Source organism: Dendrobates tinctorius, unplaced genomic scaffold, assembly GCF_039654945.1.
Source record: "Dendrobates tinctorius isolate UK_male_01 unplaced genomic scaffold, ASM3965494v1 ptg000004l, whole genome shotgun sequence".
NCBI classification, from domain to species: Eukaryota; Metazoa; Chordata; class Amphibia; order Anura; family Dendrobatidae; genus Dendrobates; species Dendrobates tinctorius.
The window spans coordinates 39,807,313-39,832,538 of NW_027361672.1; the positions used below are offsets into that span (position 1 = coordinate 39,807,313).

Here is a 25,226-nt window from a genome sequence, read left to right on the forward strand (position 1 = left end):
TTTAGCGATCAGTGGAGGTTTTAGCTGCAGACTCCCTCCGATCAAAACATCTGACAAAACTCTGACTTGTCAAATATTCTATTAAAGTACAGTTAAATTTTAATTAAAACATTAATTCTCATTCACGGTATGTTCTCCATGGACAAACGTTGTCAGCTTTAATTAAATTAAACACCCAAAGGTGTATGTATAGTAAAATACCTTTAAGTCTTCCATGCTCTTTGACATTTCATGCAAAAGTCTGTATAAATCATTTCCTCTAGTTAACAACTCTATGTAGCGTGCTTGAATGTCAGAAGCCTGAAGAATAAAAAAAAACCATGGGTTATGTTTGTGGTTGTCTTAGATAATTAGTGCAACAAGCTTGATCGTCTTTATCCTGCCAATATATGCAGCGTTGCAACGTTCAATTATATCTTTCCAATTGCCCTGGTCCCTAATATAATGACAACTTTATTAGTTGTCCCAAGATAATTAGTTGGACAATAATGTTAGTACATGCACATTTTGCTGCTAATACATTAAAAATAATTGCCAATCTTATTTTCACTAAAATATATTTATATCTGTTGGTTTGATAACTAGTAATGGTAGTACTACCAATTTTAGCTCATAAAATTAAAAAAAAAATGTTTTACTTACTTCTTGCAAGACAACGACTGCTGGGGATTGTACCACGGTTCTTTTTATTGGAATATTAAGTAAGGTTTCCAGTCCAGAGCTGTATGACGCCAGCTGGAGTTCATAATCCTAAATAATAAAAACAGGGAAACCATTATTAATATAAATGCAATCTTATATAATGTATTACAATGTACACTATGCCATTAGATGGTGATGCTTTAAGCTTATAAAAGGTTATCTATGGATGTAGTAGATTTGTAGGTTTTAGTGAAATGCATTGAAAATCTACAACAGTGTATAGCATAATACTTGGCATGGGGTTCATGAAACCTATGGTATCATGGATTTTTATATAACAATATAGAGTATAATTTTTTTTAGAGGTGGAGTAACTTATAGACTGAAAACAGAGAAAATATTAGTCAAAGAGGTACATCCACTATGTATTGTTCTGTCATGTGGGTCAGATATTAGCTTACCTTGATCGAAGATGCACATTGGTCTGCAGTCTTCATCACCTCTTCAACCCTTTCTCTTTTGCCTTGTATTTCGACATTTAAATTCTAAGACACAAAAGAAAACTTTTCAATTCTGGAACTTCTCTACCATTCAATACATTTATAAGATTGGTCATATAGGCCACAGGGCAAAGTTTAAAGATTGCATCCACAAATATGTTAACAAAAAAGTTTAGAGGGATGATAATCAGTTTTACCCACCTTTTGTTCATTTAGGTATCTTGCAACTGTGTTGGCATCTGAAAGCTTTGCAGACTCTAAGACATCTATCTTCTGTTTGGTGTCACCGATCCACTTGCTCAGGGACTGATACATATCTCGGTAATTCCTCAGCTGTTTTCCTTGCTTTTCAAGCTCCCAAGATCTAGATAAGGAAGCATTATTAGAACTCATATACATATGCAACCTCATAAGATCCGAATACCCGCTGAAGTCTTTTATTCATTCTTTATACTATTCCTATGGTAACCGTAGTCCTATGGCAGCACTAGGTGGCCCACATTTCCAGTCTGTAATACTTATACACACCGATGTCTTCAGACTCATCCAAAACACATTGTATTGGTTACAGCATAAAGATCCTGTGCCCAGAATATAATGTTCGGGTCTCATTTCACTAGCAAAACACATTTACCTGTCATCAATTTCTTTTTCAATCCTGTGCCAGCGCTCAGTCAGTTGATTGGCTTTGTCAGCGAATTTGGAGAGGTCTACTTCACAATATGGATAGGCCTGGACAACTCGGTCATTTATCTGCAAGGTTTTTTTTAGCTCTGTATCCAGAGATAACAGCTGCGATTTCTTCTGTTCTAGCTCCATTTTCATTTTCTGAAATGTAATATTGTAAAACTTAATATAGGAAACAGTGTATGATGGTAAAAACAAACATACGGCTAAAGTGGTATGGTTGGAGTATTTTACATATGGTTACTGTATCGTGCATGCGAACTTTGGATATCATGAAATTTAATTTGGTCAGTGCCTGATTTCAGAGGTAAAACCAAAGTTTACTAAATAGATAAAAAGAACAAACACCAAATTTTTTATGTCACAAGTATAAAACTGTCCATACACCTGATTCTTAGCTTTTTCTTCCAACAGCCCATACACATTTTGGTTGATAGGGCATGTGTTCTTGATCAGAGCAAGATTAAACCTTAAAAGTTAACATATCCGATTCTTCTTTCTCCTAACATCAGCTATCAAAGGAGATAGGTGAACCTTATTCATACATGGACCTAAAGCCCCCATTACACATAGCGATATCACTAGCAATACCGCTGTAACATCACCGATTTTGTGACATAGCAGCGATATTGCTAGCGATATCGCTATATCTGATACTTACCTCCGACCAGCTCCCCCCGCTGCTCATTGCTGGTCGCGCGAGAACGTCCTGGATCATTTCTCGTCGTGCGCTTCCTGTGGCGCCGACGAGCGACGCGTGGACGCGGGCGGGAGGACGTCAGGATCGCCGCGTCTGACAGGTAAGTAACGACCCCCGACCCCTGCTATGTCACTGGTGAGATCTGCCCGTGTGGCAGCTCACTAGCGACCACTTAGCGATGCACCAGCGATTCATATAGTTGTCGGGATCGCTGGTGCATTGCTAAGTGTAACGGTACCCTAAGTCATTCAACTTGCTTCTTTGCAAACGGGCACTTTAGGGTGTCTTCCTTTTTGGACATTAGAATAGAACAGATGAGTTTGCCTGTTAATTACTTTAAAATCATCCATGCCTAAAAGAATAATGTATTTCGGTGTCTGACAACCCCCTTAAGGGGTCAGTGCACAATGTTAAATTATTGTGATTGTTGTATAAACAGTACTCAGTGAGTAAAGCACCACTCCAGCATTATTTTTTTGCAGCGCTGGAGTGTTGCTTCTAATGTAAGGTCCTTGACCCTAGTCTCATACTTACTTGTCGCCGTCTTCCCCTCCCATCGATCTCCAGAAGCTTGTGACCTGCCGGATCGCTCCATTGCTTCAGGGAGTGAGTCAGAGGTCATTCTTCAATGTAAGTCTATGAGAGCCTTGTCCTGATTTTCATAGACTTGCATTGAGGACTTGTGACATAACTTCTGACCAGTCAGAAGTTGAGGTCGCAAGATGGTGTCATCGGACTGTAGCGACTCCAAAAAAAAGATGAAGAGTATAACAATGGGGGCAGGGACCTTACATTAGAAGCACCACTCCAGTGCTGAAAAATAATGTTTTTTTTCTAGTGACGTGAAGCTCCATTTCAGAGATTCATAAAGAATGAGATTTATTCAGAAATTAGAAAGCAGTATTGGACTTCATTAGTTAAAAAATGATGTTCAGGAATAAAAATGTACTATCAGTGCAGCACATCTGAGGCCACATACAAAGGCAAAATGGAGACTTCAGAAACATTTTAGTGTACTAGTTGGCAATTTTCTTACCTTCAATGCATTTCTGTATGCTTCAACTTTTGCTGGATCAAGGGAAATTGTTTCTTCTTCTGTCAATCGAGCTTCATAAACCTTTATCAGATCTTCAAGCTGAAGAATGTTTTGAAGTAAAATCCTCAGTGCCTGAAGTCTTAAGGACAAATAAAAAAAAAAAAATTAGCAGGACAAAAATACAGGAAACCTGTCTAAATAGTAAAGGTTGCCCACTAACTTCCTGGTTGAAGATGTTTAATAGTAACATATTTCATAGGTTTAAACCCCATATGATAATCTGGAATTTTCAGTTTTGCTGCATTAGTAAAATCCAGACAATCAATTGTCAGATTAATGGAACTTTGCTGCATTGTTTTTATTCTTGTTAACAGGAGTCTGTCAGATTATTCCTAATAAACCATCTACAGCTCTGAGTAAGGGTTTTCAATCACTCCTTTTCCTGACGGCTCACAGCATAGAAGCTGTGAGTCAATCAGGAGGAGGAGCGGAATAGAGCTGGAGTGACAGAGGATTCATTTCTACAATAACTCTAAATCCTCATTTGCATATAATTTAAAGTGCTGATTTTGCAGTAACGGAGGAATGTACTGGTGATATAAAAGTATTGCCAGACTTGTCTTTGAAATATTTACATGAGCATATAATTTTGGTGGGTAAAATCCTGCTGACAGCTTCCCTTTAAGACATATAATGGACCACTGCACAATTATGCCAGTGACTGATCAGTACTGAAATCTTTCACATGTGTTGTATATTCCCGATACAGCTTATGAACGGTGCCACCCCTACTGTGGGCAATAGCTATACTGACATACTGTGCATAAATGACATTTCAGTACTGCTCCCAGTTACAGTCTGGCCATCAAGGCTAAGGGGTTGGCATCAGGCGAGGGTTAGTGTGGCATGATGGGGGACTTGCTGGCTCATTTACATAATGGAACAAGCTGGTCTGAAAAGTCCGCTACCTGGAAATGTAAATGGTTTACTAGGCATAATTCCATTTTGTTCTTTAGAGGAAGCTTGTATAATAAATAGACACGTAGCATAATGATGGGTTCCTCTGTGATGTCCGGTTAAAGCCAGTGCCCAAATTAGTTTACATTGAGTAACCGTTTTTTTGTCCAATAGGACTAAATAAATTCTAAATGCTGAAATCACTCATAAAACATGTTTGTGATCTAGAGTTATTAAACCACCATGGTTATGTGTAACTGAGATTTAATAACACTTTATTGTACCTTTCCAAGTGGTCTGCAGAAAAACCATGGATAGTCTCCATTTTCTTCAGTAGTGCATTCAGCTCTGACTGCATATACGCCGACTTGTCTGAGTCCTTTAAGCTCAGGATCATCTCTTTAATCTTGGTAAGTTGAGCTGCAAAGTTTTGTCCATCTCCTCTCAAAGTCTGGCAAAGACAAGTAGAAGAGAGGCACCAAAATTTTAGGTAAATAACACCCAAGTATAAAGCACAAGCCGGATCTACTCGTCATTAACATATACCATCATTCCTGAGAAAACCTTCACAATTTGCATTTACTTCCATATACAAATGTAAATATACTATATATTCTTACCCACTACCTTTCCCCTCAGACTTTCCCACCCTTTTGTGGACATGAACATGGGCGCCATCAGTCTCTTATACTACATACCATCTTTGTCAAGAAACATTTATTTTGCTCCATGAAATTTCCTGTGAAACATATTTTTGGATCTACTCTAAGCAGCACTATGGCCCTGAGTTCAAGTGCCCACATGGACCACATCTGCACGGAGTTTGATTGGGTTTCCTTTGATTATCAGTTTTCTCACCTCACTCCAAAGGCATACTGATAGGAAAATTTTGATTGTGAGCCCCAATATCTCCTCCTGTTTTTTTAACTAATTCTCTGACATTATTCAAAATATCACTATTTTGCAAAGGGGCCAATAAGTGTGTATTATGTTTTCTGTTATGGCTTACATATAGACACAATTGATTATATTCCTTCATATACTTTATCAATGGAGTATAAAAAGCACAGCAGGTCGAATAAAAATAATAAGCTGAATTTCTCATAATTTTGAATAGTGGCATACCTCTAAATCATTTATTCTGTATGAGAAGTCTCTGAAGGTTTCTTGATCAACATTGTAGACATTCCTTTGCAGAAGCTTGTTCTCGTGGATCTCCATTTGCTGGCGGATCTTTTGGAGCTCTAACAGCAGCCAGTTCTCCTGTTTCAGCCTGTCACTGTCTACTACAGTAGTAGAAGTATTGCTTCCTTTCAAATTGGAGGCAGTATTCTGGGTAACAACTTCAACTCTTTCAGCTAAAGTGAAATAACCAGATAACAAGATGTTATGTGACAATAAAGATTAAATATCAGAGGTAAACACATACATCAATCAACATTAAAGGAGTTGTCTTGTCACAAGATGTTGTCAATAATATCAGAAACTTTGAGGGTCAGATGTAACCACTGAATGAAGTTCCACTAAGCTGCTCTACGTAATGTGTAGCAGCCGCTGCCAAGTACTACAGAGCTACTCCTGTTCTCCAGCATAGAGACTGTTCTGTAGTACTAGGCAGTGGCTGCTACTCATTGAGTAGAAGCGGTTTTGCATTATTCTGTAGCAGCCATTACACATTGAATGAAGCTACATACTGCACTTCCATTAAATGTTTAAATTTGTCCGGAAGTGAACAAATGACTGATCGGTGGAGGTGGACCCTGGAAATGCCATCAATATCTTGTGGCAGGACAACCCTTTTTAGAGAATTCACTAATTACACCAAGCTGCACGACAACTATGCTCTATGAACTTCTAGATTACTGATATCTGGCCTCTGGCCAATTTGAAATTAAGCTGGATCCAAATGGACTACTGTAATATTAGCAGAAAAACGCTGCTGTGTATTGTGGCCCGTAATTTAATGCAAATGTGGAACATTTATCTTAGAAGATATGACTCCTATTGTATGGTGGTTTGCATGCCCTTATTGATATCCACCATACTGTCGATCTACACAATACCCAGCCTGAAGCCAGTTGTATAAATGAGGCCTTAAATTATTACATTCATACAACCTTGAACACTAATGGACATTGTATTTAAAAATCATAACAACTGAAATGTAATAGAATGGGGTGAGCACTGCTTGTATAACTGTCTGATGACCATCTTATCTTGCCGTAATCTACAAGTCGACACAGGAACTATGTATCGAACAGATGGGGTGTGGTAGGAAATGTAGTTTGTAAGCTGCACTTGAACATATTTACGTACAACTGTTTATTTGCTGCTGTGGTCGTGTCTTGATGTATGTGGTCTCCTTAGTTTGGTAGCTGGGGAGTTGTACCACCAGGGTCTGATAATGCTTCTGTGCTTCAGAAAACTGGCTGTGCATTTTTCTTTTGTCATCATCGCCGAACATGTTTGAGCCCTGGCTATTTCTCATGAATTCCTGGTAATGTACTTCCAAATCTGATACAACCCTTTGGTAGTCTTCTTGACGCATGGTCTTGAGCTGTAATAAGAAACCACATATTTAATAATAACATACATTTTAACTACTTCTGGACCACCGATAAACAAATGTTTGGGCGGTCTGTGTTCTACGTAGCGACGAAGTCGCTTTTCAAAATTATGCCGCTGCGGGAGCAGGGAGTCGCTTGTCATACACAGCCAAACTCTCCATAGAGAAGGCAAAGGCAGTAATAAACAGTCGCTGCATTCTCCATTGCTGAGTAAACATCACTGAACAAGTGATATGTATACATAATAGGATGCGCTCACAGTGCTTCCACCATCAAACCCAGCGATCATGCTGTTGCTGTATGTGGGTAGGGAGCAAGGGATTCTGGGACCTATAACAGACTTAGATCAGTTCTGCTAAGCAAGCAGGAAGCTGAATTTCCACTGTAACTGGGAATAATATACCAAATAATAAAAGGCAGAGAAAAATAAAAAAAAATAAAGGACAATCCATATTCCTGTTAATAGCCCCGCCCTCATCAAAAAAAAAAAAAAAAAGTGTTGGATATATATAAGGGGAGCAAAATTTAAAATGTATTTTATTGATCTTTTGTGGTTATTAAAACATAAAAATTCCTTTATTTTCCCATGGATATTGTCCGATATCGGCAAAAAAATAAAGTTTGAAATAAAACAAAATTTAGGCTCTACATTTCATGAAAAAAATGCAAAAATTATTTGAATATCCAAATAAAGCTTTATAGCTCTTTAAACTGCATGTACAATAAAAATGTGCCTGCTTATGAACGGGGGCCAATTGGCCTGGTCTTGAAGTGGTTAACCATATTATTCTAATATATACATAAACTCATACCTTAGCAAGTGTCATGGTCCTAATTTTCTCTATGTCAATCATGCAGTAGTGCCAGGACACCAAGCTCTTCATATTGATGTACAATTGGTTCCAGAGAGTAAGAATCGCTTCATAAAACTGTTCTATCCTGAAACATGAAATAAGTTTATTGTACTTATGCTCAAGATGTGAGAGGACATGCAAGTAGATAATTATCAGTCAGGGGTATGTGCTTGCTATCTAATCTTGAAGCCTTAAGCAGTTCAATTCTTGGTCAATCACATAATCATATCATATATATCCAGTCTCGAAAATCCACAACTAAAGGTGCGCATACACCTCAGATAACTGTGGAACACCAATGGTAATGGCTTATCTCATGGGATAACAAAAAGATCGGGTGATATTAATTTACATGCCAATCCATTTCTCCCCATCATCTTGATCTGTCGGGGATATGGTAGGCCCCTATACACTTTAGATGGTCAGCCAGACTCATCAGCAGGTTCGGACAACTCTTCTCTTCACACTTAATGATATATTCCTTATAATCAGCTAAAACATTTAAAAATGCTGGAGAATCTTACTTGGAAGACAAGTCTATAGCACCAGGATTTGGTGGAGGGATAATCAAACTGACAGATGGAACCACCATGTCTAGCCCACCAGGACCCGTTACATTCCACTTGCTGCGCTGAGAATTGTTCTTCAAGATGCATTCATCTCCTTTGTGAATAACTTTCTGTGCAGACATTTAAAACAATGAAATTGTAGTAAACTATTTTCATACATGTTTGATTAAATATACATTATTAATGCATAGGAAATTATCCAACAAAGACAATTGAGCCGTCAACTATTGAAAATACAAAACTTTTTATTAATAGATTAAAAAACAGATGAAAAAATGGTAGTAAAAAAATACGGGTATACATAAACTCTCATCAGCAAGGACGGGCAAGGCCCACAGGGGAAAGACCATATGGTATACAATATACACTCACTGGCCACTTTATTAGGTACACCATGCTAGTAACGGGTTGGACCCCCTTTTGCCTTCAGAACTGCCTCAATTCTTCGTGGCAGAGATTCAACAAGGTGCTGGAAGCATTCCTCAGAGATTTTGGACCATATTGACATGATGGCATCACACAGTTGGCGCAGATTTGTCGGCTGCACATCCCTGATGCGAATCTCCCGTTCCACCACATCCCAAAGATGCTCTATTGGATTGAGATCTGGTGACTGAGGAGGCCATTTGAGTACAGTGAACTCATTGTCATGTTCAAGAAACCAATCTGAGATGATTCGAGCTTTATGACATGGCGCATTATCCTGCTGAAAGTAGCCATCAGATGCCTGTTCTTAGCTGAGAGGAGTGGTACCCAGTGTGGTCTTCTGCTGCTGTAGCCCATCTGCCTCAAAGTTCGACGCACTGTGCGTTCAGAGATGCTCTTCTGCCTACCTTGGTTGTAACGGGTGGCAATTTGAGTCACTGTTGCCTTTCTATCAGCTCGAACCAGTCTGCCCATTCTCCTCTGACCTCTGGCATCAACAAGGCATTTCCGGCCACAGAACTGCCACTCACTGGATTTTTTTTCTTTTTCGGACCATTCTCTGTAAACCCTAGAGATGGTTGTGCGTGAAAATCCCAGTAGATCAGCAGTTTCTGAAATACTCAGACCAGCCCTTCTGGCACCAACAATCATGCCACGTTCAAAGGCACTCAAATCACCTTTCTTCCCCATACTGATGCTCGGTTTGAACTGCAGGAGATTGTCTTGACCATGTCTACATGCCTAAATGCACTGAGTTGCCGCCATGTGATTGGCTGATTAGAAATTAAGTCTTAACACACAGTTGGACAGGTGTACCTAATAAAGTGGCCAGTGAGTGTAGTTACGAATAGATCCTCAGAGTGAAGAGTATACCAAATCAATACAAAAGCCACAACTGGTAGTTATAAATGATTAGTGGGTCCTATATTATATATGCAGACAATACACTAATACTAAAAGGTCATATATTTGTGTCTGATAATCACTGAATAACAGAAAGTAACTACCATCATATTAGTAATCCTCAGGACGACCAAACATGAATTAATGTATTACCTTAGCTATGGCTGAGTACGAATTCTCCCATGAGACCTGCCTGCCTGCCCTACGTATGTTTCGAATTGAACTCCTTCATCACGCCCCCTGATGTGACACCCGCTGCACCCCCTCCATATTCTGGGACAATGACTTGAGCATAAGCCGAGTGGAGAGCTTTCAGCACAAAAAAATGTGCTGAAAAAAACTCGGCTTATACTCAAGTATATATACGGTACATTTTATAAAAATAAAATAAATGATACCTGGTCCTGCTTGTAGTCACAAAGAGCCTTAAGAACAATCGGTTTTTCTCTCTTGTAGTCTGGGTTTCTCGGTTTGAGCTGTACAATTTTCTTGGATTTGTTGACTAAGTTTTGAACCTGTCGCTTGTATTCATTAATTTTGTCTCTTTCTTTCTGCAAAAAAATAATTAACTTTTAGCCATATAAACTCCATTGGTTAGTAGTATAGATATTATAAATATACATCAGTTGGCATCCAATTCCTAGAAAGTGGAACACTCTGCAATATAATACGGAATTACAGAAGACTAGAAACAGAGGTGGAGATGACCACGTATGAAGTTTGTATATTGATCTGTTTAGATTTCTGGGTCTGATAGTTGATAAAGTGGAAAGACAGATCAGAATCATACCTCTAAGTCTTTAATCATTTCTAGGACTCGCGGCAATGGCATGCTTTTGTCGCATGGGTACTTCTTTCGGATAGTGTCTTGAAGATTTGTTAAGTAAGTTTGGGTGCCCTGTGCCTCATCAAAAAACTAAAAATAAAATGACATTGTGAAAATTAAAAAATTATTCAGAATGAACAAATAACACATTAATAAGATTCTAGATTCTGATTCTTGAACTTTTCTATAAATCTAGACCATTGTTATAGTTAGGACTAGGAGCAATTCTCCATATTAAGCCAAAGTGAAGAACTCCAGAAGCCTGCGCTTCATGGTTTTCAATAGGCAAAGTCGGCATGGCTAGGTAACAAACCGCCCTTCTTGAGTTTCCAGAAAAGAACAGCAATTGATGTTGTTACAAAATTGGCTTGTAGCTTACTTGGAAGTACGCAGCATTTTCTTTCAAATGAACATCAATGCATTTGGTGATTTGAAGAATCCAACTCCATTGAGTCTGCAGTGTATCCATGTAAGCCTGAGAAAGAAAAGCCTCCATCAATAGCAGTGCATAAGGAATAGACACAATATACATTAAGTGGCTTAATCCAAGATAAAACTTTAATTGAACTAACGTATTGGAGATTAAAGACCAACCCCCCCCAATACATTAAACTAATTTTGGCTGAATTTGCAGATATCGACAGGTTCCGCTGAAAGTCAAATAGGTATGGGTAACTCTTGACTTTACCCTGATGGGAGATGTTGGGGGACAGAAGGATCCAGCATGTCAAATTTCAGACTGTCAATCCTTTTTTTCTCTAAGAGATATGCCACCTACAGAGATGTCTGACAACCATTCTCTCACAGAGAAAACATGAGTGCTCCACAGGGGGAGCACCCCCGTATATGGGAAAGTTGGCCGAAATGCCTGCCGAACGAACGATTGGCCAACAGCTATCTAAAGTGTATGGCGTGTGACAAAGTCACTGGTAAAGTACTGGAGGGGAGATATGTGTAACTAAACTTAATGGCATCAGTGATGTGAAACCCAGAATATTTTCCTCCAGCACATTACATGTTGTGAGGATTAAGCTAAGTTGCATAAATGGGCTGGCTTTTATGTGGACATCCATAGAGTGGATGGTAGGATGTCCACCTTATCTCCACCTGCAGAACCTGCACTGCCTTGTGCTGACAGGACCTGTGTGATGTCACACTCATGTGATCAGTCAAATGATAGTCACATGGTCTTGGGCTTAAATAGCTGGGCTCCAGAGGCAGTCTTTGTTCAGCAGGGCTGGAGAGAGGATTCTCCAGTGGTTTGTGTCGTGAGGAGGAAAGACTGAACCTGTGGTGCTGCAGATCGTGCAGCTACCTGAAAACTTATGGACTATGTACAGCATTTTTGTTTGCTTTGCTGTTTTGCCCAGAGGGCCGTGTTTATTTTCCCAGCTGGGTTTATGCTACCTTTAATAGACCAAGCACGTTATTAAAGAGACAGTGTTCCATTTCTACCTCTGTGTCCAGCCGAGTGAGCTGCTCTACCACAGGGGAATTTGTCCTGTAGCTTAATTTTGCAAATTCATTAGACAGTGTTGAAGTGGTTACTAAGTTTAGTTATCCACTCTGTATGTGACTATGTTTTTATGTCACTTTATATTATTGTGACTTGTAATTAACATTTTGTTGACTCTTTTACTTTCAAGTACATTACAGGCAAGCTCCAGCAGAAAAACCAAATAGAGCCCTCATTCGCCCAGCATATGTCAAGACTCAAGAGTATCCCTTTGACATCCTGTAGACTGGAATGCATCGGTATATTTTTTCTTTTCACTGCATAAATATGTACCTCGTGATATGATTATTTTATTATGGGAGCCTATAGTTATCCTATGCCACTTATGACCACAATGGGCATGGTAACCTAGTGGAATTCAAACCAATAACAAGACTGTCATTTAATTTGATGAGGTTGCATCTTTAATGATATGAGCTGTTTAAGAAGAGGCAGCGTAAGCTATTGGGCCTGGGACAAGGTAATATAGTGGACAACATCTAGTTATCCACAAATTGTCAGGCGCAGTCATGAAAGCTTTTTGCCAGCAGTCCTATATAAAGCCTCATAAAACAACTTCACGCCTGACAAATTTGGCTTTACTATTCTTGTATATCACCATAAACATCTAAAAATGTACCTAATCCGTAACAATGGGAAAATGGGTGTACGTGGCGAACAAACTTTTATGAAACCAACTTATTTCCTATAAGAACAAAAGGATTTTGCATTGAAATTTAATGTGCCTAGACCTTCTTTCCATTGACATCTGCTGATGGGACACCAACATACACAATTGACCGGTCCTGCAGAAGTCAGCTGGAAAAGGTCAACATTCTTCTAATGTGAAAAACAATTTTAAATAATTACAATGGAGACAAGACTTTGCCTCAATGACAGCATAAAGGTGCCATTATTTCATCCAAGTTATGTATTTCTCATCACAACTAATGAACTCATTTTAGAGTTCTCTGGTTAAGAAGCTCTGATCTTTGCCTTTCATCTCCATCATAGCTTTACCTCAATCTTGTCTGATGCTGGATGTTGACTCAAAATCAGTTGGTCACTTTCTTGTTTCAGCTTGTTCAATTCTTTTTCCTTAACCTCCAGTTGACTCATAAGTTTCTAAACAATAAGGGAAAAAAGTTGATTAATGGCAGTTTTTCATATATTTTCACTAGTCACACTCAGTGTTGCATTTAAAATTCTGCCATGTGACTAAATCTAGACATACACATTAGATTAATATTTGTCAAGATAGATGATTTTGGCTAAATTGGCCAACGATATAGAGGGTATAGAGAAGCCTGAATGTCCCCTGATGTCAGACCAATTTTTGTTGTTGTTCTTTAAAGCAGTGGTCTAATACTCGACATCCCCTTCTAAATTATTATATACCCCCACATTTAAAAAAAAAAAAACAACCTGTAGTCACCTCTGGTGTTAGCACCTTACCACAATATCAATGCTAGATCTCCAGAGGCTTGTATGTAGAGTTGAGCGATACCGTCCGATACTTCAAAGTATCGGATCGGAATGGATCGGCCGATCTTAAAAAAAAGTATCGGTATCGCCGATTCCGATACCGGAAGTCCCATTCAAGTCTATGGGACTTCCGGTATCGGAATAAGAAAAATCCTGTTTTTCCCTTGTACAGCCTCTCTGGGGTCTGTACGGGCCTTTCGGGGGGCTGTGCCGGCCTGCCAGGGGGTCTGTGCAGGCTCCGGTGGTCTGTGCCGGCCTGCCGGGGGTCTGTGCAGGCTCCGGTGGGCTGTGCCGGCCTGCCGGGGGGCTGTGCCGGCCTGCCGGGGGGCTGTGCAGGCTCCGGGGGGCTGTGCCGGCCTGCCAGGGGGCTGTGCCGGCCTGCCGGGGGGCTGTGCAGGCTTCGGGGGTCTGTGCAGGCATCGTCCGATGGGACTACAAGTCCCATCGGGCGATGCCTGCTACCATGACAGTGATTGACACATTAGCCAATGATGGGACAGTAGTAGTCCCATCATCCGGCTAATGTGTTGAATGTAAAAAAAAAAAAAAAAAAAAATTACATGCTACATACATGCTACATACATACAACATGCATACTACATGCAACATACATACTACATATATACTACATGCATGCAACATGCATACTACATATATACTACATGCAACATACATACTACATATATACTACATGCTACATACATACTACATATATACTACATGCATGCAACATGCATACTACATATATACTACATGCTACATACATACTACATATATACTACATACATACTGCATGCTACATACATACTACATATATGCTACATACATACCACATACATACTACATACATACTACATGCTACATATATACTACATATATACTACATGCATGCTACATACATACTGCATGCTACATACATACCACATACATACTACATACATACTACATACAAACTACATGCATGCTACATACATACTACATGCTACATACATACTACATATATACTACATGCATGCTACATACATACTACATGCTACATACATACCACATACATACTACATACATACTACATGCTACATACATACTACATATATACTACATGCATGCTACATACATACTGCATGCTACATGCATGCTACATACATACTACATACATACTACATGCTACATACATACCACATATATACTACATACATACTACATACAATACATTCATACAATACATACATAGACATACAGTACATATAACATAGAGTAACATACTTACCAATACTTGTCACATTGTTCCCCGAAGCCATTGTCTTTTACGGAATAAATATTAACATAACAAACCACAAAAATACTCACCCACGATCCGAAGCAGTCCACGAGTGTGTCCCACGACGATCTTGGGTAGAGAACTGCAGCATCAGCTGTTGCTGCCGTTCATTTCCCAAACAGCAATGGCATAAAGTGAGACTAGGGACTTTTTTTTTTTTTAAGTGGCGGAGGAATACAGTGCGGAAGGATATCTACCTTCCGTCATTGGATTCCTGCAGCCCGTAGAGAACGGCAGCAACAGCTGATGCTGCAGTTCTCTACCCAAGATCGTCGTGGGACACACTCGTGGACTGCTTCGGATCGTGGGTGAGTATTTTTGTGGTTTGTTATGTTAATATTTATTCCGCAAAAGACAATGGCTTCGGGGAACAATGTGACAAGTAATGGTAAGTATGTTACTCTATGTTATATGTACTGTATGTCTATGTATGTATTGTATGAATGTATTGTATGTAGTATGTATGTAGTATATATGTGGTATGTATGTAGCATGTAGTATGTATGTAGTATGTATGTAGCATGCATGTAGCATGCAGTATGTATGTAGCATGCATGTAGTATATATGTAGTATGTAAGTAGCATGTAGTATGTATGTAGTATGTATGTGGTATGTATGTAGCATGTAGTATGTATGTAGCATGCATGTAGTATGTATGTAGTATGTATGTAGTATATATGTAGTATGTATGTAGCATGTAGTATGTATGTAGCATGCATGTAGTATATATGTAGTATGTATGTAGCATGCATGTAGTATGTATGTAGTATGTATGTAGTATGTATGTGGTATGTATGTAGCATGTAGTATGTATGTAGCATGCATGTAGTATATATGTAGTATGTATGTAGCATGTAGTATGTATGTAGCATGCATGTAGTATATATGTAGTATGTATGTATGTAGTATGTATGTAGTATATATGTAGCATGTAGTATGTATGTAGCATGCATGTAGTATATATGTGTTATGTATGTAGTATGTATGTAGTATGTATGTAGTATGTATGTAGTATGTATGTGGTATATATGTGGTATGTATGTGGTATGTATGTAGTATGTATGTAGTATGTATGTGGTATGTATGTAGTATGTATGTAGCATGTAGTATGTATGTAGCATGCATGTAGTATGTATGTAGTATTTTTTTTTTTTTTTTTTTTTTAACATTTAACACATTAGCCGGATGATGGGACTACTACTGTCCCATCATTGGCTAATGTGTCAATCACTGTCATGGTAGCAGGCATCGCCAGATGGGACTTGTAGTCCCATCGGACGATGCTTGCACAGACCCCCGGACATCAGCACAGCCCCCCGGCAGGCCGGCACAGCCCCCCGGCAGGCCGGTACAGACCCCCACAGGGTGCACAGACCACCGGCAGGCCGGCACAGCCCCCCGGCAGGCCGGTACAGACCCCCACAGGGTGCACAGACCACCGGCAGGCCGGCACAGCCCCCCGGCAGGCCGGTACAGACCCCCACAGGGTGCACAGACCACCGGCAGGCCGGTACAGACCCCGGGCAGTCCACACAGCCCCCCGGCAGGCCGGCAGAGACCCCCGGAAGGCCCGAAATGACGGCGCATCATGATGCGCACACACCGCGCATCATGATGACGTCAGGCTGTCAATCAACTTTGAACTTCCGATTCCGATGCCGACTTCCGATATTGAAAAAATATCGGAAGTCGGTATCGGAATTCCGATACAGCAAGTATCGGCCGATACCCGATACTTGCGGTATCGGAATGCTCAACACTACTTGTATGACATTATTATGTCACGTGAGTCCTGCAGCCAATCAGCAGCCACTTCACTCTTGCTTCCATCCAGCGCCGGACTGGCCATCTGGCAATTCTTGCAAATGCCAGAAGGGCCTGTCTGGACGTGTGCTGCCTTGTTTGCTATGTTTTTAGCATAATCGGTATTCTCAAGACACCCATATACTGTTAAGAGTTGTGACGGAGCTGACTCCATCACTTACCCCAGCAGGCCACGAGTATCATTAGAAATATTGATCTTGCTTTCCGACATCCAGAGTAATATTAGTAATATATCCCATCTGGTGCTTGGGAATGGGACAGCATGGGCCTGTGTGATTTCAAATGCCAAGGCTAAATTTCAGCCCCAATCCGTACCTGCTTCTATCAGACGTAACGGATATTCAGAGGAACACCTATATATACAATCCATATAGTAAGGTTCAAATGCAAAACTTATCAAAAACATCAATATAGAAGCAATGCAAGCCAATAAAAATCAATAAGATCTTTATTACTAGTATATAAAACACATAAATTAAATACAGAAATCAACAGAAAAAAACAATGGAACACCACAGATAATGAACAAACAGAGGATATCCCCATAGCAGGTGTTAAACCATAGTGGAGACCTTAATAAATTGATAATAAATAAAGGTACAAGAGTATATTCATTGCAAATAATAATTGTCTGTATTATACTAACAGGAAAAGATTGTAAGTGAGTATATAAGGGAGTAAGGCAAATAATTAGAATAAGCCTACAATGAAGCCACAAAAGTCAGAATTGAACTATATATTCCAAAATCCTGCTATATACCTACATGGCTGCAGAAGTACAGCAACAAGGTAGAAGGTGAAGTCCCACCACACCCAACGCGCGTTTCCCTGGACAAAGCAGTTGTTGCGAAACGTGCCCAAGGGGGAGTAGGACTTAACCTTCTACCTTGTTGCTGTACTTCTGGAGCCATGTGGGTATATAGCGGGATTTATGGCTATATAGCGGGATTTATGGCTATATATGTCAATTCTGACTTTTGTGGCTTTGTGGGAGGCTTATTCTAACTACTATATGTACTTGATTACTCCCTTACATACTGACTTCCTACCTTTACTTGTTAGTATAATACAGAATATTATTTGCAATAAATATTACCTTTTGACTTTATCATCGATTTAGGTCTCCACTATGGTTTAATTTTTGCTATTGTGATATCCCCCATTTGTTCATTACCTGTGGTATTTTATTCTTTTTTTTTTGCATTTATTGTGTGTGTGCATAAACTAGTTATACAGATCTTATTGATTTTATTGGCTTGCATTGTTTATAGATTGGTGTTTTTGATATTCAGAGGAAGTCAGAAAGCTGTAGCAGCTCTCACTTCTTCTGGGTGTTGGTTTCATCTGGTGGAAAGGAGTGTAAAGTGGCCCATTAGTTGCCACTGATTGGCGGTAGGCCTAGCGTAGCATAACATTATGGGACACCCAGAACCAACATCACTGGAAAGGCGCCAACAGCCGTGGTGACTGCAGGCTGTTTTTTTTCACATGGGGGAATATAATGATTGAGAAGGTGTCCGTGTAGTGGACAACCTCTTTAAAGTGTTTTTTTGTTTGGTTAAGAAAAGCACAGTCACCTTAGGCTACCCATAGGATAGATGGCAACTGCTAGATTGGTGGGGGTCTGACTTCTATGCCCCCACAGATCATCTAATTCCACTTACAATGAAGTGGCAGTGCTTTCATTCTCTACGGGACTGCCGGAGATAACCTGAGTATAGTACTCCAGCAGTCTCATATGGAATGTATTAAAGGGTAGTGAGGCATGTGCACAGCCACTTATGACCACAGTTCTCTTTTGGTGAGAATGTGGCCAAATGGACTCACCTATCGAGCATATGGCCTGCTTGCTATGGCTATAATAAAGATAGCCGACCACTAAACTCAGCTATCATTATCTCTCATAACTCAGACGATGAATAACGCGGCAGGGTAGGGACTTATTACGCAGAGACCTATCCTAAGAATTATCATCTGTCCAGTACAGAGGTGCTCGTTTTTTAGAGATTGGAATATCCCTTTACGCAATCTACTATAATCATCATCAGTATTATCCTGGACTGTCTTTATAAACGCTCTTGATTTTTCCACGTACATTGACTAGCAACCTCTACAAAAAATCAGGTTATTAAGTAATGGAGCACTTGTATTTTATAAGGAAAAGTATTTTGCATAAAATAACTTATCTATAGCCTTTAAGATGCAACCACCGACGGAACGGCAAATCTGTTGAAATCCTAATGACTCTTGATTCATTTAAATCAATGTATTGTGGAATCTGTCAGGGTTTTGTGTGGATTCTGGTGTTTTTTGCCTCTAGAAGAATTCATCTATTCTTGATGCCAAAAACCTTATAATGAATGGAAACCATTGTCAAGCACTGGAGGCTTACAGAGAATGATTCCTGCTTTCTCGGGATGTCGGTGTTCTTGTCACTCCAATCATAGAGCAGTTCTTCTTCCTCTCGGTCATTGATCCACATGATTTCTCTGGATGTGGCCTGGATGATGTTCTGCAGTTGTCGCAGCTGATCCATTCTTTCAAAAGAGAATTTCTAAATTTGTAAAACAGATGAATATTAGGATGAGGATTAATAAATGTATAACCATGATGAACATATGGAGCTTTAAATTGGTTTCTCAACTAGTCAAAACCTTCACCTCTGTTTACATCACTACAAATCCCAACATGGTGTATTTAGAAAAAGAAGATTGCTTGCAAATGTATGCAATTAGTGGGTCATAGGTAGTCTCATCCATGTATATGAAGAGTGATTTTTGTGGTATTCAGAAGACTGCAAGTATCGCGTAACTGAATGTTTACGTCTGCCTTGGCCTAAGTAATAATAGTGGCTCTTGTGGTCATAAAAGTTACTTACCAGTAATGCATCGTATTCTTCCTCTAGCTGATAAATTGCTCCTTTCTCACGCTAGACAATTAAAAAATATTATATTAGCACAATTATAAATTAAAACATTAATATACTAAATATTCTATTGATTTTCATTTAAACGAATAAACTTCAAGACCTAAAAGAACCGGTGGCATTTAGGAGGAAGTGTAGAGAACCTTAATCCGGGTCCAAAGTAAAGACAAATGCCCCAGTTCATTAAACAGGCATTGTTTATACCAGTCTTAGTGAGGAGGCATGCTGGAATTAAAGGCGCCTCTTTTAGCGTTGCGTGAAAAGTGGCATGTGCCTCCTTTGTGACTTACTCCAGTCAGAGACTGGAGTAAGATTTCTGGTGTAAGGCACACCGCAGCTCGAAATGAATTAGACAAGCTGTGGCGTCACATTTTGTCAGAGCTCCACATTTTCATGGAGCTGCGGAGGGATGCGCACGGCCGTGCCTCCTCCGGTCAGCGCCGCCTATGGGCGCATGACGCTGCATGCAACCTGCGTACCCTATCTTTAGCATTGGGTACGCAGGCCATGCGCAGGTATGCGTTTGCAGGCGCATGCGTCCTTTTTACGGTGCACCGACCTGCGCCAAACGCACCGTGTTGCATTTTGGTGCAATCGGCGCACCGTCAAAAGGATGCATGCGCCGGCAAACTCATATCTGTGCACAGCCTGCGTTCCCAATGCTAAAGATAGGGTACGCAGGTCGCATGCAGCGTCATGCGCCCATAGGCGGTGCTGACCGGAGGAGGTGCAGCCTTGGGCGGAGCTTCACGGCGGCCGTGCACATCCCTCTGCAGCTCCAGGAAACGCTAGTGTGAAACTAGCCTAAGTGTTTTATGCAAGAATTCTGGCAAAAAAAAATGTGTTGAATTGGGGCTATTTTGAAGAAATCTAAGAAGAAAACAACCTCAGTATAAGCACAAACTTGTGTGCCCATCTGTCACTTCTGTGTAAGTTATATACCTTGCATAGGAGACCAAGCCAATAAATATGGTGTAAGTTAACTAGTAGCTGATTTAATTATCTGTAATAATGTAAAAAAATTACCAGATCTGCTTTAATTTTGTCCAGTTCCCATCGGTAGTCGGCAATGGCATTGTGGAATTTTCTGTGGTTACCGATCTGCTGTTCTACAGAAGCGGCATCAAATCCCCAATCAACAATTTCTATTTGGCGCTAAAGGAGATGAACAGATTGAATAAAATTAGCAAAGACCATAGGTTGCTGCATGTTTGTCTATCCTCAGTCACAAGTATATCACGAGCGCATAAAAATTAATCCGATGTTCATCCTAAAAACAATGAACGATTTTTCATCTGTATTATCTTCATCAGTATGTATTAACATTTACAAAACTAAATTCAGTTTCCTATATTAAGCAATGTATGTGAAAAAAATTGGATTCTGTATTGATGAACTGTATTGTATGTTTTTGTTGTTGTTGAATTAGCGAGTCTCATCCAAAATATAGAAGACACTAGTGCATGTGCCAATTTTATTTTTATGCAGATATTCAGTCCATGTAAAAAAAGAAGCCCTATTGAAGAACAATGGTACCAATGCAGTCGTTTTTTCTATCATGGACAACACTCGGATTGAAGATAGTCGCGTGAATGTCCCCTATCAGTATCAGAGTTGACATAATGGCAACTATCATAGAACATAAAAAACACCAAGTTAGCATAAGGCGTCTTTCACACGTCCATGTTTAAAAACGTACATGAAAAAAAGGTACTGGTGCCATCAGTGGTTTCCATCCATGTGTCCGTATTTACCATGAGTGTTTTACAGATATAGGTAAAAAAAAAAATAAAGCTTCCCCTATACTTTGCAATGTTAAACACGTACAGTTCACAAATGTTTTTTTTTTCAGAAATGCATATAAAATTACATATAAATTCAATTAATAAATAAGAATTTATTAATTAATCTAAAATCTAAAAATTAACGCTTTCTGCAGAAAATAGATTTCTTCCTTTTCCTTTTTGTACATATACGGTAGTTCTGGTTTCCCTAAAAAGGTTGGGTGTTAATACAAGAAACTAATGTATAATTTAGAGCTGTACACGCCGCGGTGAGGTAATGCTGCACAGCGTCACACCTTCGCCCAGGGCGTTATGGCAGATTTCCAAGAGTAGCAGCCATTTTACATACACAGCCACATAAGACTTCGAGCTTTTACAGTCATGCTGAGACAAAATAGCCAGGTCATCCAAATCACATGTACTGGCATACTGCCCAAGAACATCACGGTTAATAATTATGGTCACTCAAGCAAGACTACCACAGATATACTAGACAGTTGTTAAGAGGCACTTAAGATATGTAGAACTTAGTGAAGCGTTTCGCTCTGCACAAGGCTTTAAGAACATGTTGTTGAGAACAATTCTCTGCATGAGGTTTTGAATGCCAAAGATCAAATTTCCACTTATATTGAATATGAATGTGCCATTTATCGCCTATTTGTCCAATCTAACAATTTACCGCTTACCTTTTGCTGCCGAATTTGATTTAATGCTTCTGTAGTGATCCGCTTAGTGTGATCATCCCATCCTGAGCCACTCTGGGAAGAATATCCACCTCCTTTAGATCCCTTGCGTATACGTGGACCATGAATGGCTTTATCAAGGGCACGCATTTGGTCAGCGAGCTGAAGCAATCTACAAAATACATCAAACCACATTTTCAGCTTATATTTCCTATTTGTCAGACAAAGTCAAGTCCGCTGGTCATTGAATGGCCATACTTCCTGTAGTAGGAATCACATGGTTGTCCCATCATTCTCATCTCCTTGATCAAGCCTTCAACCAACTCCATTTCCTCCTGGGCTCCCCCAAGACAATCTTCCAGTTCTCTATTTCGTACAAGCTGACTTCCATCTCCATACTTTAGTTCCTGGAAAATAAAATGGCTATATTATTGGATATGCCATTACTAAAGTGATACAGGTCAGTGTTGTGAAAATCTAAGTTGAATCTCAGTTGATTGCCCTAATTATGAACCTGAATACTCCCAACAAAGCACAGTATGAGGTTATATGCACACAATGTCTTTTTCAGGAGGATTCCACTCTGAAAACCTCCTGAAAAAGTGCTAATTAAACATTCAAAACAACTTTCTGTTTATATGTTCAGTCTTTGGAGCATCTTTTAATGGCTTCAGATTTCCAAAGATGCCAAGTGGTTAAAAGAAGTGACCTGACCATTCTTCGAGTGTTTTTCGCACTAAAGGTGCTCTATACTTTACAATACAAGTCAAATGGAAGGCTCAAAAGATACCCAGAAGGCTGTCTTGAAGAGCGCTTTACCTGTATTTTTACTTGAAATGCTGTTAGTGGTTTCTTCATTGTTAGAGGAAGAAAAAAAATAATCACAAAAAAAGACAGTCAAAAATTGCGAAAAAACACTCCGGAAACGACCAAAAAATAAATAAAACAAGAGGCTTCTGGGGGAAAAAAATTGCTGGCATATCTCAAATGGTAATCCTCATGAAAAATTTGGTGGGTTCACCCGCCTGACAAAGACAATGTGTCCACATACCCTTACCCAAAACAAAAGCATCTACAACACCCTCTTCCCTCTGCTAGCTACTCCCCTGCCTATCCTAAATTTTGAGCACATAAGCATTTTCTTATTCTTCTCCCCAGCCCTGAGCCTTTACACACATAACTAAACCAACTTTCATTAACAAAAGTCCTCAGGAAAAAAAAAATAAAAAACATACTATCCCTCAGGCCTTGTCAGTGTCACAGTGTGTCAGTAATTTCTGCAAGACCTTCTCCACTAGTTTGTTAATTGTGGTCAGCTCTGCAAATCACAGAAGAATGTAATAGATATTGTTTAAGTTGGTATCAGCAAGATTGATATATTACTATTAGTCTCAACTTTCCTCGATATATGTGTAAGAGTCCTAGTGGGTAAAGGGGGAAAAAAAACAGCTGCCCCTCTGTCTTATGTCCCGTGAGAAAAACGTTATTGGCCATTTTGAACTGAAACATGTCCATCGGTCAACTTGACAGAGTGGGAACACCACCATGCACATTAGATAGTTGACCCGTCCTGCAGTAATCAGCACATTAGACTGACATTTATACGAGGTATATGGCCACAAAGTAAAGAATAAATCATACTTGATGGATACAGTTATTTTTACTTTAGAAAGAGTGATAAATCATACAAGAAAAATATATGTCTTTGTACCGTGTTAGCCAGTAGATAGGAAAATATTTCGAATTGAGAGTCCTCAGTGGTTGATACCTTTTAATGGCTAACTGAAATGATGGTAACAAATTGCAAGCTTTCGAGACTACTCAGGTCTCTTCATCAATGTATGCCTGATGAAGAGACCTGAGTACTCTGGAAAGATTGCAATTTATTACCATATTTTCAGTCAGCCATTTAAAAGGTATGAACCACTGAGGATTCTCAAATTTTAATATTTTGATAAATTATTCAAAAGTTGTGCATTATATTTTATAAAGCATATTTAATGTGTTCCCACCTTTGGTTACAATTTTCTCTTTAGACTTAAAGGGGATATCCTGGACTTTAAAAAAAAGGGCCTAAGCACTAATGGGCAGTTAGTTGCTTCCTACCTGTCTGTTGCGCCCGGCGACGTTCTCCTCTGACACAGACTTCTGCTGACGCTTTGTCAACAGAGTCGCAGTTTCTTTTCCTGTTGACAGGGCTGGACTACAGGTGTCATGCTGATTGACAGCTGGCTCTCTACTGCCTAATTGGGGGAATCTGGCTGTCAAACAGCATGACCCCAGTAGTCCCACCTTATCAACAGGAAGAGAAACTGCTGCTCTGTTGGTAGGGAGTAGCTGAATCTCTGGCAGGAGTAGTCAATGACCGACGCTTGGTACAACAGAAAGTTTGTTGCCTCTGCTAGCAACATTTTTTTTTTTTTTAAAGTTCCGGGTATCCCCTTTAAATGCATGTATTTCTGGCTACAAATCATATTATTGGCTCCAATACCAATTTTGCTTGACTCCCAAAGCTTCTGTGTTGTATCGTCTACTACTGGCTACTTAGCAAGTTAACTGAGAATCTGTCAGTTAGCTTTTTCTGTTGGTCCTATGGGAGAGTTTTTAATTATTGCATCTTTTTTTTTTCTAGCTCCTCTCAGGTGATTTTTTTACCGTAGACTACATCAAAGCTGAATGTGCAGTGAACCAAACAAACAGTCTGTAAATGCCAAACGGTGCAACATTTTTAACCCCTTTCTGACATTGGACGTAATGATCCATCCATATGACCTGGGCCAATTTGTCCATGGACAGATCATTACGTCATTGCGAAATCCTGCTATCACAAGGGGTGCACGAGCGATTGCCGCGGGTGTCAGCTGATTCTGACAGTTGACATCCGACACTAGGTGCCAGGAGCAGTCACAGACCGCTCCCGGCACTTTAACCCCCGAAATATTGCGATCGAACAAGATCACAGCATTCCGGAAGCCGTCACAGGGCTGACAGCTCCTCTGCCTTTGGATCGGAGACCGCGCGGCGTACACACGGGGTCCCAATC

General features: G+C 39.8%; 1 protein-coding gene and 1 long non-coding RNA gene across 4 annotated transcripts in view; one reads left to right on the forward strand and one right to left on the reverse strand.

Annotated features, from left to right (window-relative positions):
- LOC141083050 (uncharacterized) overlaps nt 1-25,226 on the forward strand; it is a 95,190-nt gene that overhangs the window by 65,158 nt on the left and 4,806 nt on the right. The window contains exon 2 of the long non-coding RNA XR_012230634.1: nt 12,314-12,422. This is a non-coding gene — a long non-coding RNA (uncharacterized lncRNA). The remainder of the gene's footprint in view (nt 1-12,313; nt 12,423-25,226) is intronic.
- DSP (desmoplakin) overlaps nt 1-25,226 on the reverse strand; it is a 57,292-nt gene that overhangs the window by 7,476 nt on the left and 24,590 nt on the right. For all 3 annotated transcript variants that reach the window (XM_073567175.1, XM_073567191.1, XM_073567182.1), the window contains exons 3-22: nt 22,442-22,590; nt 22,187-22,355; nt 20,743-20,871; nt 19,669-19,719; nt 19,183-19,344; nt 13,183-13,287; nt 11,047-11,142; nt 10,632-10,757; nt 10,240-10,392; nt 8,468-8,622; nt 7,902-8,028; nt 6,839-7,079; nt 5,648-5,880; nt 4,807-4,973; nt 3,566-3,704; nt 1,777-1,970; nt 1,344-1,506; nt 1,104-1,187; nt 643-750; nt 202-300 (exon numbers count right to left, since the gene is read on the reverse strand). In XM_073567175.1, coding sequence (XP_073423276.1) covers nt 202-300; nt 643-750; nt 1,104-1,187; nt 1,344-1,506; nt 1,777-1,970; nt 3,566-3,704; nt 4,807-4,973; nt 5,648-5,880; nt 6,839-7,079; nt 7,902-8,028; nt 8,468-8,622; nt 10,240-10,392; nt 10,632-10,757; nt 11,047-11,142; nt 13,183-13,287; nt 19,183-19,344; nt 19,669-19,719; nt 20,743-20,871; nt 22,187-22,355; nt 22,442-22,590 — 2,850 coding nt within the window. The remainder of the gene's footprint in view (nt 1-201; nt 301-642; nt 751-1,103; nt 1,188-1,343; nt 1,507-1,776; nt 1,971-3,565; nt 3,705-4,806; nt 4,974-5,647; nt 5,881-6,838; nt 7,080-7,901; nt 8,029-8,467; nt 8,623-10,239; nt 10,393-10,631; nt 10,758-11,046; nt 11,143-13,182; nt 13,288-19,182; nt 19,345-19,668; nt 19,720-20,742; nt 20,872-22,186; nt 22,356-22,441; nt 22,591-25,226) is intronic.